Source organism: Lutra lutra, chromosome 3 (assembly GCF_902655055.1).
Source record: "Lutra lutra chromosome 3, mLutLut1.2, whole genome shotgun sequence".
In the NCBI taxonomy this organism is placed as follows: Eukaryota; Metazoa; Chordata; class Mammalia; order Carnivora; family Mustelidae; genus Lutra; species Lutra lutra.
The window spans coordinates 34,027,550-34,041,092 of record NC_062280.1 but is presented as its reverse complement, the minus strand read 5'-3'; the positions used below and the strand labels follow the sequence as shown (position 1 = coordinate 34,041,092).

Here is a 13,543-nt window from a genome sequence, read left to right as displayed (position 1 = left end):
GAAAATGCACCAACTCCCACTGCCAACCTCTCTCTGCTCATCATCTAAGAGTCTCTCCTGTGGCCCTCTCTCCTCCACGGCATCTAAGATTACTAGGTCAACTTCTGTTTGGTTTTTAAGTTTTATTTATTTATTTATTTAATAGAGAGAGTGGGAGCACGAATGGGGTGAAGGCAGAGCAGGGAGCCCAAGGTGGGGCTTGATCCTGGGACTCCTGGATCTTGACCTGAGCCGAAGGCAGCTGCTTAACCAGCTGAGCCACCCAGGCGCTCGGCCCTCCATCCTCACCCTGCCAACATCTTTAAAATTGAGTAGTTACTTAGTAGATACTTGTGAAGAATCTGAGTGTGGCATACTTCTTGATATTTATGAAGTTTAACCCTCCCTTTTAAAAAATCTGCATCACTAATCACCCAGGTTAGGTAAATACAGAAAAATGGTTAGAACAAGCTGTGAATATCAATAGTAAAGGTAGTATTTCACCCTGAGGAATTCCTATAATGTGCTTTCTAGTTTTCTTAAAAATTTATGCATAAAGAAGGAAACATCTAAATGTGACCGTAATGCTAGCATATATTTTGTAGAGGTGGTTATCAATTATCCAGTATTTGTAGAGCACACTGTGTAGAACTAGATTTGCAGTGCCCTCTGCAGAGGTGGTTAAATTAAGAACTACATATGAAAACATGGAAGTTCTGATCATTGTAGTTGAAATGGGAACGGGATATTAGAAATAGGTTGTTAAGATGGTAAAAATATTTAAAATATTTAAATAAATAAAAATATTTAAGATGAAAGATTAATATCCTTAAAATGAAACGTTCAGAATGCTCTCTAAAATAATAGTGATAGGGCCCATTGACATTTTATCTAAAAAACCCATAAGGGTCAAAACTTCACTCTTCTCAGTGATACCAGTAAGACTTCGTTTGTATGCTAAGAACTCTCTTTTGGTCATTATTTTAAAATCAGCATCTTAAGCAATATAGGTATTTGCCAGGATAGTTAAAATTTTGAAAACACTGATCTCATCTTTAAGAAGAATAATTTGTTAGATATTGGACATGGAGCTAAATATAAATACTTGGATAACTCTAATGCAGTGTCTATACAGAATGGAAAACAAATTCTAGTTAATTTGAGGGAGATATCTTTTTTATCTTTCATACAGGTATCTTTAGGTGGTGTTGATCTCACAGTCCGGGTGCTCACGACAGGATATTGGCCCACTCAGTCAGCCACACCAAAGTGTAACATCCCACCAGCACCAAGACATGCTTTTGAGATATTCAGAAGGTAAACATAGATCAAACTTTGTAAGTACAAAAATTGTCCAGAGTTGAAATAAACTTGGGCATAAGTGTGTCCTTGATTGAAGGATGAATTTACTCCATTTCTTACCTCATGTTCAAAAGGAGAAATTGTTCTTTATGGTTTTTAATATGTAAAAATGAGTTGCATAAACTCTTTGGAGAGGACCGTTTTCCATGGTTAGTGTAGTTTGCGTTGTTGATGTCTGCCCCTGGCTTAGAGCAAATTCATGGCTGGGTTACTATGGAGAAAAGTGATCTTATGAATAATAGTAGCAGATGAGCAGCAGGCCAAGGGGCAAAGGATAGTAATAGAGATTAATGTTTCCCTTGCACGGAGATGCTTACTAAGGGTTGTTATCCTGTAGTTTATAATTCCAAATGTATAAATTACATGATTCTCTAAAACCTGGTTTGATTTGCTAAAGGTTTTACTTAGCCAAACACAGTGGTCGACAGCTCACACTCCAGCATCATATGGGTTCTGCAGATCTCAATGCTACATTTTATGGACCAGTTAAAAAGGTAAATATTGATAGTTTGAACATACTTACATAAAGTAAATTAAAGTTAGTTTATAGAACTGATTGCTGATATTTGTTGATCTGGATAAATAATGTATTTCTCCTAAGAATTTTCCTACTTGTTTGAAATACTCTAAAGGGGAAACTGGCGTTAACTTCTGTTCTCTCAATTTGGCTAGCTTCACTGGACAATATGAAGACTGTATCAGTAGCCTTCCTTCAGGAATATATAATACAATTGTGCGTTATAAGATTAAATTTGAGACAGTATTGCATAAGATAATAAACTGTTCCTTTTCAAAATTCTCAGTCTTTTATAATTCTTACTTCCAATAGATCAAAACCAGGAAAATTAACGAGATTTGTGAGATAAGCAACATATTAGTAAAGTGATTATTATAAAAATTAGCAAGGCACTAATGAATTGCCTTTGTTTAAAAATGTAATTTCTTTTTTATATCAAAAATTGTGAGGTTTAGACTGATAATTTACTTTCATTGCTTGCGTATAAATCAAATCAAAGTCATTTTCCTTCACATAGAAAAATAATAAAAAGCTCTTAGAAAAACATTAAGAAAAAATATCCAAGTTGTTATTTAGGCAGCAAATAACAGTTTTATTCTTTATTTTAATAATAGTGCTACTGGTTTCATATATCACTGTAACACATTTTTTTACTACTGTCAATGTCTACACATTCTGATTTTTATATTTAATTGAAATGGGAAGTATTCTTTGCAATTCATTTACTGATTAATGTTTGACAGTGCTATACATTTGAGTGTAAGTGGGAAAGTTAAGGATACAAAAAACTCAACTTTTAATTACTGCTTGCTTTTGTTTTAGAGGAGAGGGTTTTTCCCTAAATAACCATGTTTTCTTTTGAAGTTTTATTAAACAGATCACTGGGTTTTAAAAACAGTTTGTATGTTAATTACTGAAGACTTAAATTTCTATTTTGTACTTAAATCATAGAGCAGGAACAGGCTGAAGGATGGCAGAAGTTTTCCCCTCCATCCTGTGCTGTTACTTGATCTCTTGCTGTGATCAGACCACACTGAAGGAAACTCCTACTACTTTTTGGAGCTTATAAAATGGCAGTGTTATCTTTTAAATCCATTATCCCATTGTGTACTGTTAAAATAATTACAGCTGTAACTATAAGGAATGTTGCTTCATTTTATCAGATACATTAAAATGTTCATAATGAGGAAAAAAAAAGGACAGTCCTTTAACAAAAATTTAGTGTGTGTGTGTGTGTGTGTGTGTGTGTACATACCCATACACATATCCATTTTTTAAGTGACATTTCCTTTTCATGTAGAAATTAGTTACGTAGTTTTGCTAAGGGAAGAGTTGGATATTACAGTGCTTATCTCTGAAAAACATACAGTTAAAGTTATCAGGAGATAATTTTATCTTGTTTATGTTTCTTAAATAATGAAACAGGAAGATGGATCCGAAGTTGGTGTTGGAGGGGCACAAGTAACTGGCTCTAATACGCGGAAGCACATATTGCAGGTCTCCACTTTCCAGATGACCATATTAATGCTCTTTAATAATAGAGAAAAATACACATTTGAGGTATGGTTTGGTTGTATAAATTTTAAGCATTATATTATCTCTGATTCTCACCTGTTACTGGAGTGTTGCTTATTTGAGTAACCTGTAAGGTTATTATTATTTGAGTATTATTATTATTATTATTATTAAGTAACCTTTGAATACTGTTTGAGTAAACAGCATAAAACTTATGAACAGTTTATGAACTTTATAAACACCATACACATATTAGGTCACATTTCATTTAGTTTGTTAAAAATTAACTTTATGGAACCATAAGTTTTACATGATAAAACATGACCCATCTAAGTGCATAATTTGATGAGTTTTAACAGATCTATGCACCTGTATAAGTGCCATCACAATCAAGGTATGGAATATTACTCCCTAAATTTTTATACTCCTTTGCAATCAGATCCCTCCCCCTGTGCTCAGACTGCCAGTGATCTGCTTTGTATCACTGTAGATTAGCTTTACTTTACTAGAATTTCAGATAAATGGAATCCTAGAGTATGTGTTGCTATTGTCCAGTTTATTTCACATCACATTTTTGAGATTTGCCCATGTTAGTGTGCGTATAGTTTCAGTAGTTCATTCCTTTTTATTGCTGAGTCCCATTCACCTATTGAGGGGCTTTGGGTTCTTTCAAGATTTAGGCTGTTATGAATAGAGAGATGTGTTAAACTTCTTAAAGAGACCCATACTGTGTCCCAAATGTTGTGCTGTTTTACATTCCTGCCAGCAGTATAGAGAAGTTCCAGTTGCCCCACATCTTCTAAAAAATGTAATAGTCTTGGGGCACCTGGGTGGCTCAGTGGGTTAAGCCGCTGCCTTCGGCTCAGGTCATGATCTCAGAGTCCTGGGATCGAGCCCCGCATCGGGCTCTCTGCTCAGCAGGGAGCCTGCTTCCTCCTCTCTCTCTGCCTGCCTCTTTGCCTGCTTGTGATCTCTCTGTCAAATAAATAAATAAAATCTTTAAAAAAAAAAAAATGTAATAGTCTTTTAACTGTGTAACTTGGTAAGTGTAATTGTATCTCATTGTGGATTTAATTTGCCTTTCCTTGACTGTAAAGATGTTGAGCATCCTTTCTGTGTTCCTCTGCCACTTACATGTCTTGTTTGGTGAAGTCTTGTCTTTACTTGTTGTTTAAAAGGTTTTTTATAAATTTTAGATACAAATCCTTTGTCAGACCTATGTGCTGTGAATAGTCTGTCATTTGCCTTTTAATTTTCTTTAAATGACATTTTTTGAAGAGCAGAAGTTTTTAATATTGATAAAAGTCCAGTTGCCACCTCTTTCCTTTTGTAGTTCATTCTTTCGATATCATAGCTAAGAGATTATTGGTTACCCTGAGGTCACAAAGATTTTCTTCTGTGTTTTCTTCTAAGTGGCTTTTTAGTTTTAGCTTTCACATTTAAGTCTATGATCAGTTTCAGGTTAATTTTTTTATGTGGTTAAGATTAAGGATTAAGAATTATTTCACCCCCTTGGGGTGGCTGGCTGACTCAGTCAGTAGAACATATGACTGGATCTCAGAGTCAGGAGTTTAAGCTCCATGTTGTGGGTAGAGTTTACTTAAAAAATAAATACATAAAAATAAAGATTTATACCCCCTTACACACACACAGATAGTTGTTCATTTCCATTATCATTTGTCAGAAAGTTTGTTCTTTTCCCTTTAAATTACCTTGGCACCCTTATGAAAAAAAGTCAATTAACCATATATGTGTGGGTCTGTTTCTACACTCTGAGCTGTTTTATTGATTTCTCCATCTATCCTTAGGCTAGATGAATACCAGCTTGATAGTGTCAGTTTTCTTTTGTATAACCATCTTTTTTTTTTTTTCTTTCCTCCTTTAAGTCCTTTGATTGCATTAAATTCATTTGGACTTTTTAACAAATAGCATGGAGGACAAGGGGAGATTGAGAGGAGAAGGGAGTTGAGGGAAATTGGAAGGGGAGGTGAACCATGAGAGACTATGGACTCTGAAAAACGATCTGAGAATTTTGAAGGGGTGGGGGGTGGGAGGTTGGGGGCACCAGGTGGTGGGTATTGTAGAGGGCACGGATTGCATGGAGCACTGGATGTGGTGCAAAAATAATGAATACTGTTATGCTGAAAAAATAAAAAAGTTAAAAAAAAAAAAACATTTGGACTTTTCCCTTACCTTTAATGAGTACATTAGAGTTGAAATAAAGATCGTGTGATTCTTAAGTTTAAATTTAAGATAAAGAATAAATACTTTGAAAAGCTGTAAAATTTTATACTTAAAATTGAAAGTCAGTTTTTAGATACAGGTGAACTAGAAATAAGTTAAAGTTCGAAATTTAGAGCAAAATTAAATTGTGGGCCTATTTTAATACCTGCCTTCATACTTGGATTTATGTGAAAGATGTAATTAAGAGATGATCATTTTTATGTGATATACCTCAAGGAAATGCTTTGAAACCCAAGTGTTTTAGGTCAGTAGCTAAGTCAAGAGGTTTTGCTCTTACCTGTTTCCAGATGTGTCTTACCTAGGGAGTAATCTTAATTGTCAAGGACAAGTTACATGTGACTTACTCCCAAGGGTATTGATTAAGCAAGTATTGAGTCCCTTACTCAAATGGTAAACCTCTTCAAACAGAGGTGGAATTAAATTACCTCTCACAGCTTGAATGTTTTAATCTGCACCTGCCATGGGTAGTACATTTTAAGCAAAATAAATTGCTTGATAAATGCTAATGTTGGTTTTCAGAGTCCTGTTTTGTAAAGAGCTGGTGAAAATAACGGGAGAAACAAAAACAAACTAATTTTCTAAAGCCATTATTAGAATTACTAGTAATTTTAGTGGTTCAGGCTTACTCTTCTCTTTCCCAACTAGCTTGGGATCACTAATGCTAATGAGCATCATTAGGTAGAGGATAAAACTAAGCAGAAAATTCCTCTAATGTTTCACATTTTAGCTAAGTCACAAACCAGATGCCTGAGTGTAAATGGCATATATATGATCTATTCCTGTGGCTCCCAAAGCCTTCTGACTGCTTGCATCTTGAACAGGGGGCATTATGAGAAGACACTTAACGTTTGTACTCATACCATGTGTTTCATTGTAGTCTGCCGCGCAGGTTAGCCGAGTCTTTTACAGAAATCATCTCCACAAATTAGAGAAGATAGTTAAAAGTATTTAACTTTAATGTTTTTTGAGAGGAACCTGATTTTTAAACTTCAGTGTTGTTTCTTTACAAGTTCAGAAAAGTGGTGTATTAGTTACTTAATGTTACATAACACATCTTAAAACTTAGTGGCTAAAACAACCACTAACAATTCATTCTCTTTCCTGGTTTCTGTGGGTTAAAGATTTAGGTGAGGGTCAGTTGGGTAGTTTTGTCTCAGAGTTTCTCATGAGGTTGTGAAGATGTCAGCTGGGGTGTCAATCATCTAATGTTTGTCTGGGGCTGGAAAATGCATTTCCAAGGTATAGGTATGCTCTTCCTTCCACAAGGCTGACAAGTTGATTTCCTCTGTTAATACATGGGGAAATGTGTCACATGGCCCTTACCGCACGATTGTCCTTCCGTCCTGGTGGCTAATTCTCCTCCCTGAAGCCAGCCATCCAAGAGACCCAGGCAGAACCTGAAGTGCCTTTATGACTTAGCCTTAGAAATCAGATATTGTCACTTTCTGATTTTCTTGATCACCCAAGTCAGCCCTGATAGGATAAGGGGATCACACAGGGGTAAAACATACCAGAGTCATTACAGGCCATCATGGAAGCTGCATGCAAAAGATGGCATTCATTCATAGTGTCACATTCATCCACAGTATTCAGGCTGCTAAAGCTTTTTCCTCTTCTTACGTATTTCTTTAAGTAACAGAAGTTTGTATTATTTAAAACAGTTAAGATCAGGACATACATAAAGTGGTAAGTCTATAGCTTGGATTATTGTAACCTGCATTTGGTTTTTGAAAGAGATATGGGTATTAATACATATTTTTCTGAATGTTCTTTATTATAGTTCTTAAATTTTTCTGAGAAAGAGTGTGAAGTATAAAAACTAATGGACAATAGCAAAATTAATGTCAGGCAGTAGACTATAAATAGAAGATGATCAAAATTAGGCAGTAGACTATAAATAGAGAATGATTGAACAACATTGATAATTGATATTTTGTTAAGAAGTTACAGCAATCACTAATGGCATAATTTCACATTATATAAAGGAAAATGGTTAGAAGTACAAGGTGAAACAGACAGTTCACAATCATAGACGTCCCTCACAGATGTAATGACTGACCAGACAATAAAAAGGAAGATACAGAAGATTTCATAATTAGCAAATCAAAGTGAAAGCTTTACAGAGAACTTTTGAACTCAGAAACAAAACACCCATATTGCTCTTGGGAAATATCCAAGGCTAGCATAACCTTATTACTAAAAGTGAATAAGGAGACTACAAAAAAGAAAAAGCTGTATAGGTTATTCAACCTTAAATGCACAAATCTTAAATCAAATATTAGCGAGTCCTATTCAGCAGTGTATTGAAAGAACGATTCATTGTGTCCAGATAGGATTTATTCCTGAAATGCAAAGAAGAAATTTTTTAGTATTGTTAAATTTTATTATAATAATAATTAAGTTTACTGACCACTTAGCTGTCTTATTAGACATTTCAAGAAGAAAATCAGTTAATGATTTCTATAGATGTACAAAAAGCATTTGTAGAAATTAGTCTTCATTTCATATTTACAGGATATGGAGGACCCTTAACCACCTAACAATAGAATGAAATGCCTTTAATGTCATAAGGGTGTATCTGATGAGAGACCTAAGCAAGCAGTAGTTAGTAAAATATTAGACCCCTTCCCATTAAAGTTAGGAACAAGCGTTAGGATATCTGCCTTTATTACTGCTACTCGGTATTGTTCTATAGGTCCTAACTAACACACCAAGAAAAAAAAAAGGTTTGGTAAAATATGTGGAGGTGAGAAAATTTGTAGACAATGTGTAATCAACTGAGAACATCGTCTGAGGAGAGTTCAGTTGAAAAATCAACTGGTCAGTTCGTTCCCGGGTTTCAGCACCCCCTCTCCCCCCGCCCACCAAAGAAAAAATCAACTTGTCTGTAAATCAGAGTTGATCGGAAAATGAGATGAGGAAAGTTATATTTTAAATAAGAATCATGATCTTCCTAGGAATCATTCTAACAGAAAAGGTAGAAGACTTGTACCAAGGGGGCAATAAAAGCAAAAGAATATAAAAAGGGTAAATGTGCTCAGATGGGAAGTTTACATGTTACAGAGTAGATAACCCATGTATGTTTAATGTTAATGCCATTGTATGAATGGGCATCTTCATTACATACATGGGTCTTTGTATTCCTGTGTGTGTATGTAGAAGTGTAGGAAAAGTCATAAAGGATGCACACTGAATTGCAGTAGTCACCTCCTGCAGTGATCTGCAATTGTAAAATAACACCTAAGAAGGTATTTCTAGTTCTTTGAATATGATTAAGCAGTAGCATATGTAAATAAGTCAGTTCTGGCATGCACATAATAATTATAATCAACATTCTGATAGCACCTATTTAACTTGCTGGAATTAATAACATACATAGCATTTGATGTGGCTAACGTAGGCATACAGAGATCGTTTGAGGCAAAGGAATGTGCCTCATCGTCACTAAATTCGCATTTCTCTCAATCCTCACTTGCCAGACAGTCCTTTAGAGCAGCCTGGGGTGTTGCTCAGATTTGTGAAAGAGAAAATGATTCTTCAGATCAGTTATGTAATCAATATCCCCATCTTCATGCCCATTCTTCTTGAGCTGCTTTTGAGAAAGAAACAGCTCTGGACAATAAATCAGCTGTATATCTTGCCATGGGGATTGGGCGGCATCTTACATCCTGCAGACGTGTGGGAACTAAATCATGTCTTAACTTTTTTTCGTGTTTAGAATTAACTATCAGGTGTATAATTTTTTTTCATTTGGTCATACAGGCAGTAAATACAGTCAACTTGGATTATAAATTTTGATTGTATGATAGAAGGCCTTAGCTCAGGCTCACTTTGCTTCTTTCTATAAAGGAAGTTGCTGAGCAGAAGTAGTGTGGATTAATTTGGGAGAAGGATTATAGAGTATTTCCAAAATTAGCAGTCCTTTGTTGGTTAACACTTTATTTTTACCTAAATATTAAAGCAGGTCAGTAATAAACTCTTCCGGATGACATTTTTAGGCCAGGCCTTGTATCTCCTGAAACAAAAATGTACATATTTTTTCAATATTTTGTAATTTGAAATACTTTCACTCTAGTTTCTCCAAATAAGTGAGATTTTAGTGAAGAGTCCTAATTCTTTGTTATAAACTCTTTGTTGTAAAGGGAGCTCTTTGTTGCAAATTATCTCTTTAATGGAATTACCTCTGACTACTTACTGCTTGGTCAGTTTTACTTTACTAATTAACTAATCTACTGTAATCTTTCAAAAAGTCTAACTATGTTAATCTGATGGAATTTCAGGAAATTCAGCAAGAGACGGATATCCCCGAAAGAGAACTTGTTAGAGCTCTGCAGTCCCTTGCCTGTGGTAAACCAACCCAGCGGGTTCTTACAAAAGAGCCCAAGTCCAAGGAAATAGAAAATGGCCACATATTCACAGTTAATGATCAGTTCACATCCAAACTACACAGAGTCAAGATTCAAACAGGTATCTGGAATTATATGGTTCCTCTTTTAAAAAATGATCTTTTTCCTCGAAAGAAATTATTATCTGTTGGAGTTCTGTCTTTGAAAAAAGTAATGCTTGGGGTGCCTGGGTGACTCAGTCGGTTAAGTGTCTGCCTTCAGCTCAGGTCCTCATCCCAGGGCCCTGGGATCTAGTCCATTATGGGGCTCCCTGCAGAGCAGGGAGTCTGCTTCTTCCTCTCCCTCTGCTTGTGCTCACTCACTGTCTCTAATGAATAAAATCTTAAAAAATTTTTAAAAGTAAGGATTTTCTGGTGCTGCATGACACATAGGCTTAAGGAGTAAAGTAGTTTTTATTCTTACGTGTTCCCGTCAAAATACAGTTAAATCCAAGTACAGTAAGCATTTAAAAAAGTAATTGGTAGTGTGAAAAGTGTACTTCTTTCTGTATGGTTTTCAGTAATGAAATAGAATTTTGTTAATATATTAGAAGTTGACAAAATAACTTTTTAACTGGCTGAGTTAACCAATAATGGACATCTTATTTTTTTTTTTTTTTAAGAATTTATTTATTTATTTATTTATTTATTTTAAAGATTTATTTATTTATTTGACAGACAGAGATCACAAGCAGGCAGAGAGGCAGGCAGAGAGAGAGGAGGAAGCAGGCTCCCTGCTGAGCAGAGAGCCCGATGCGGGGCTCGATCCCAGGACCCTGAGATCATGACCTGAGCCGAAGGCAGCGGCTTAACCCACTGAGCCACCCAGGCGCCCCAAGAATTTATTTATTTGACAGATCACAAGTAGGCAGGGAGGCAGGCAGAGAGAGAGGGGGAAGCAGGCTCCCCACTGAGCAGGGAGCCTGATGCGGGGCTCGATCCCAGGACCCTGAGACCATGACCCGAGCCGAAGGCAGAGGCTTTAACCCACTGAGCCACCCAGGCACCCCAGTGGACATCTATTTTTAAAACTGATTTATATATTTCTCATAGTGGGGTTTATCCTGTGTGATTTTTAGATGCAGCCATTTGTTTTAGTAGAGGATCTTTTAAGTTTCAAAACTTTGAAACCCATATTAGCTCTCTACTTTAAAAACATAGAAATGATTCTGTTGTGAATGATTCTTAGTATGTTTTTACTTTTAATTAATAATGAGCATCCTGTTGATTATACATTTACCATAATGTATGAAGTGTGTTTTTGGTGTATTTAAGGGGGAAAAGGCAACTTACCTTTGCGAATGTTTAAAATTCTAACATATAGTTTGCTCCCTGATTTCAAATTTAGTGTTAAACTTCCCAGGGCTGACTTCATCCATCACAGCTGTGCATGTAGTCTGTGTATTGAAACAGTATTTTCAAATAAGTTTTTAAAGTGATTGCAGTTTTGATTTAAAAAAAAAAAAACTGTGTTCACATTTTACAGTAATAAAAAGATGAAGTCTTTTAAAAAATTTTATTATGTCAAATATGTAATTGATTGCCAGATTACGTTCATTCAAAATGTTACCTACACCCTTCTACTGACCTTTTTGACCCTGATTGGTATTTGTATGCCTTCTGAAGCAGAGTGGTGTCTCTTTTAAAGCGTTGTCTACTTTGTCCCATAGTTGCAGACCATATCATTGTATCTTCATCACCAAAATGGCCCCATGTTTGGACACAGATGTAAATTGAAAATAAAATAGAACTACACTAAAGAGACTCATGGAATAAAATACCTTGTTTTCCCCAGTGTGAGACATAAGACTCAGATACAGGTTCTGGATTTTAGGACTTGTTTGTATCCTAGATTTAGAGGAAGATGTGTGGGGATGTACATACATCTGAATTACCAAACTTCACCCTGCTTTAGCCTAAGTGTAACTCTGTAATCCCAGATTCCATCATGTCCAGTAGTAGTAGTTTCAGATACTGTTATCGTTATCAAAAAAATAGTCTTCTCTTCCTGGATTTTTAATTGTGGGTGGTCCTGGTCTTTGTGTAGTATTTTACATCTGATTAAAATAGAATTTTTTAGGGGCACCTGGGTGGCCTGTTCAGTTAAGTGTCCAGCTCTCAATTTTGGCTCAGGTCATGATCTCGGAGTTGTGAGATCAAGACCTGAGGCTCTATGCTAGGCGTGGAGCCTGCTTGGGATTTTCTCGTCCTCCTTCCTCTGCCCTCCTTCCACTTTCACTCTCATTTGCTTCCTCTCTCAGATTAAAAAAAAATTTTTTTTGATGTTAAGTGTGTGTGTATAGTACTTTAAATCTAATTAAAATGGAATACAGTTGTATATGATAAGGAATTCAACTAGATGATGTCTTTAATGTTCTTTTCAGCTATAAAATTCTGTGAAGAAATAATGTTTTCATTTTGAAATATTACTTAGATTATTATCATCACTTAAAAACATTTAGTGTAAGTTAAAATTTTCTCCCTGGTGATAAGTATTGTGACCACATAGGTTTTCTTAAGTTGTCAAAATACAGCCCTGCCTTTTAGCTCATAATCAAAGATGCAGAGACTCTTCTGTCCTTACCTAATTCTGCCTTTTACTATAGTCATTAATAGAAGTTCAAAGAAGTTATAAGTATTAAATAACACAACCTTTGAAAAGATTTGTTGTAATCTACAGCGGTTTCCATAGTTCATAGTCCTCACCACCACCAGTCACGTTTCCCTTGCCCTTTCCTTGATACAGCCAGATACATATGTACCCCATTACACAAGCAAATGCCTACCTTCTTCTTAAGGGAAGGTATGGTGTGAGGCTCTGGGAGTGAGCTCCTGCCCTCACATTTTACAAAACATTTAAATTCAGTATGTATCACCGCAGTCTTCCCATTTATTTTGGAATATACCTCTTTAGGCGGCCAAAACCAACAGAGCAAAATAGGTTGTTTTTTAAAAAATTATTTCTTCCTCCAACATTTTATTTTAAATATTTTCAAATCCATAGAATAAGTGAGAAACACCATAATGGATGAAGGTATATGGCCATCACCGGTATTTATGAGTCATTAAACTTTTTGCCCCATTTGCTCTGGTGCCTTTGACTCTACCCTCGCCCTTTCCTCAAATATATACATGTATGTATGTATTTGCTACAGCATGTTATTCAACAAACATCACACTTCTCCTCACTCCAAATACTTCAGCATACATTTACTTCTTTAGGCTAATATTTTTTCTAAAATAATTGTAATACTATATCGTACCCAAGAAAATTAATAATTTCATACATATTTATTTGCATAAATAAATATTTGTGTATACCACCCATATTTATTTGTCCACAGTTGTCTCAAAAATGCCTTTCAGGGCCACCTAGGTGGCTCAGTTGGTTAACCATCTAACTCTTGATTTCAGCTCTAGTCATGATCTCAGAATCATGGGATCAAGCCCTGAGTTGGGCTCTGCGCTTAGCAGGGAGTCTGCTTGAAGTTCTCTCTTTGCCATCTGTCCCCCACCCACACTCATACACACACTCTCACTCT

General features: G+C 35.7%; 1 protein-coding gene and 1 long non-coding RNA gene across 4 annotated transcripts in view; both read left to right on the top strand.

The window, feature by feature from the left end:
• Positions 1–13,543, top strand: part of CUL3 (cullin 3) — a 95,734-nt gene that overhangs the window by 76,550 nt on the left and 5,641 nt on the right. For all 3 annotated transcript variants that reach the window (XM_047721132.1, XM_047721133.1, XM_047721134.1), the window contains 4 exons: positions 1,172–1,296; positions 1,739–1,835; positions 3,284–3,418; positions 9,898–10,084. In XM_047721132.1, the coding sequence (XP_047577088.1) occupies positions 1,172–1,296; positions 1,739–1,835; positions 3,284–3,418; positions 9,898–10,084 (544 nt within the window). The remainder of the gene's footprint in view (positions 1–1,171; positions 1,297–1,738; positions 1,836–3,283; positions 3,419–9,897; positions 10,085–13,543) is intronic.
• On the top strand, positions 3,425–4,693 carry LOC125095135 (uncharacterized). Its single transcript, XR_007125797.1, has 2 exons — positions 3,425–4,187; positions 4,396–4,693. It is a non-coding gene; the product is annotated as an uncharacterized LOC125095135 (long non-coding RNA).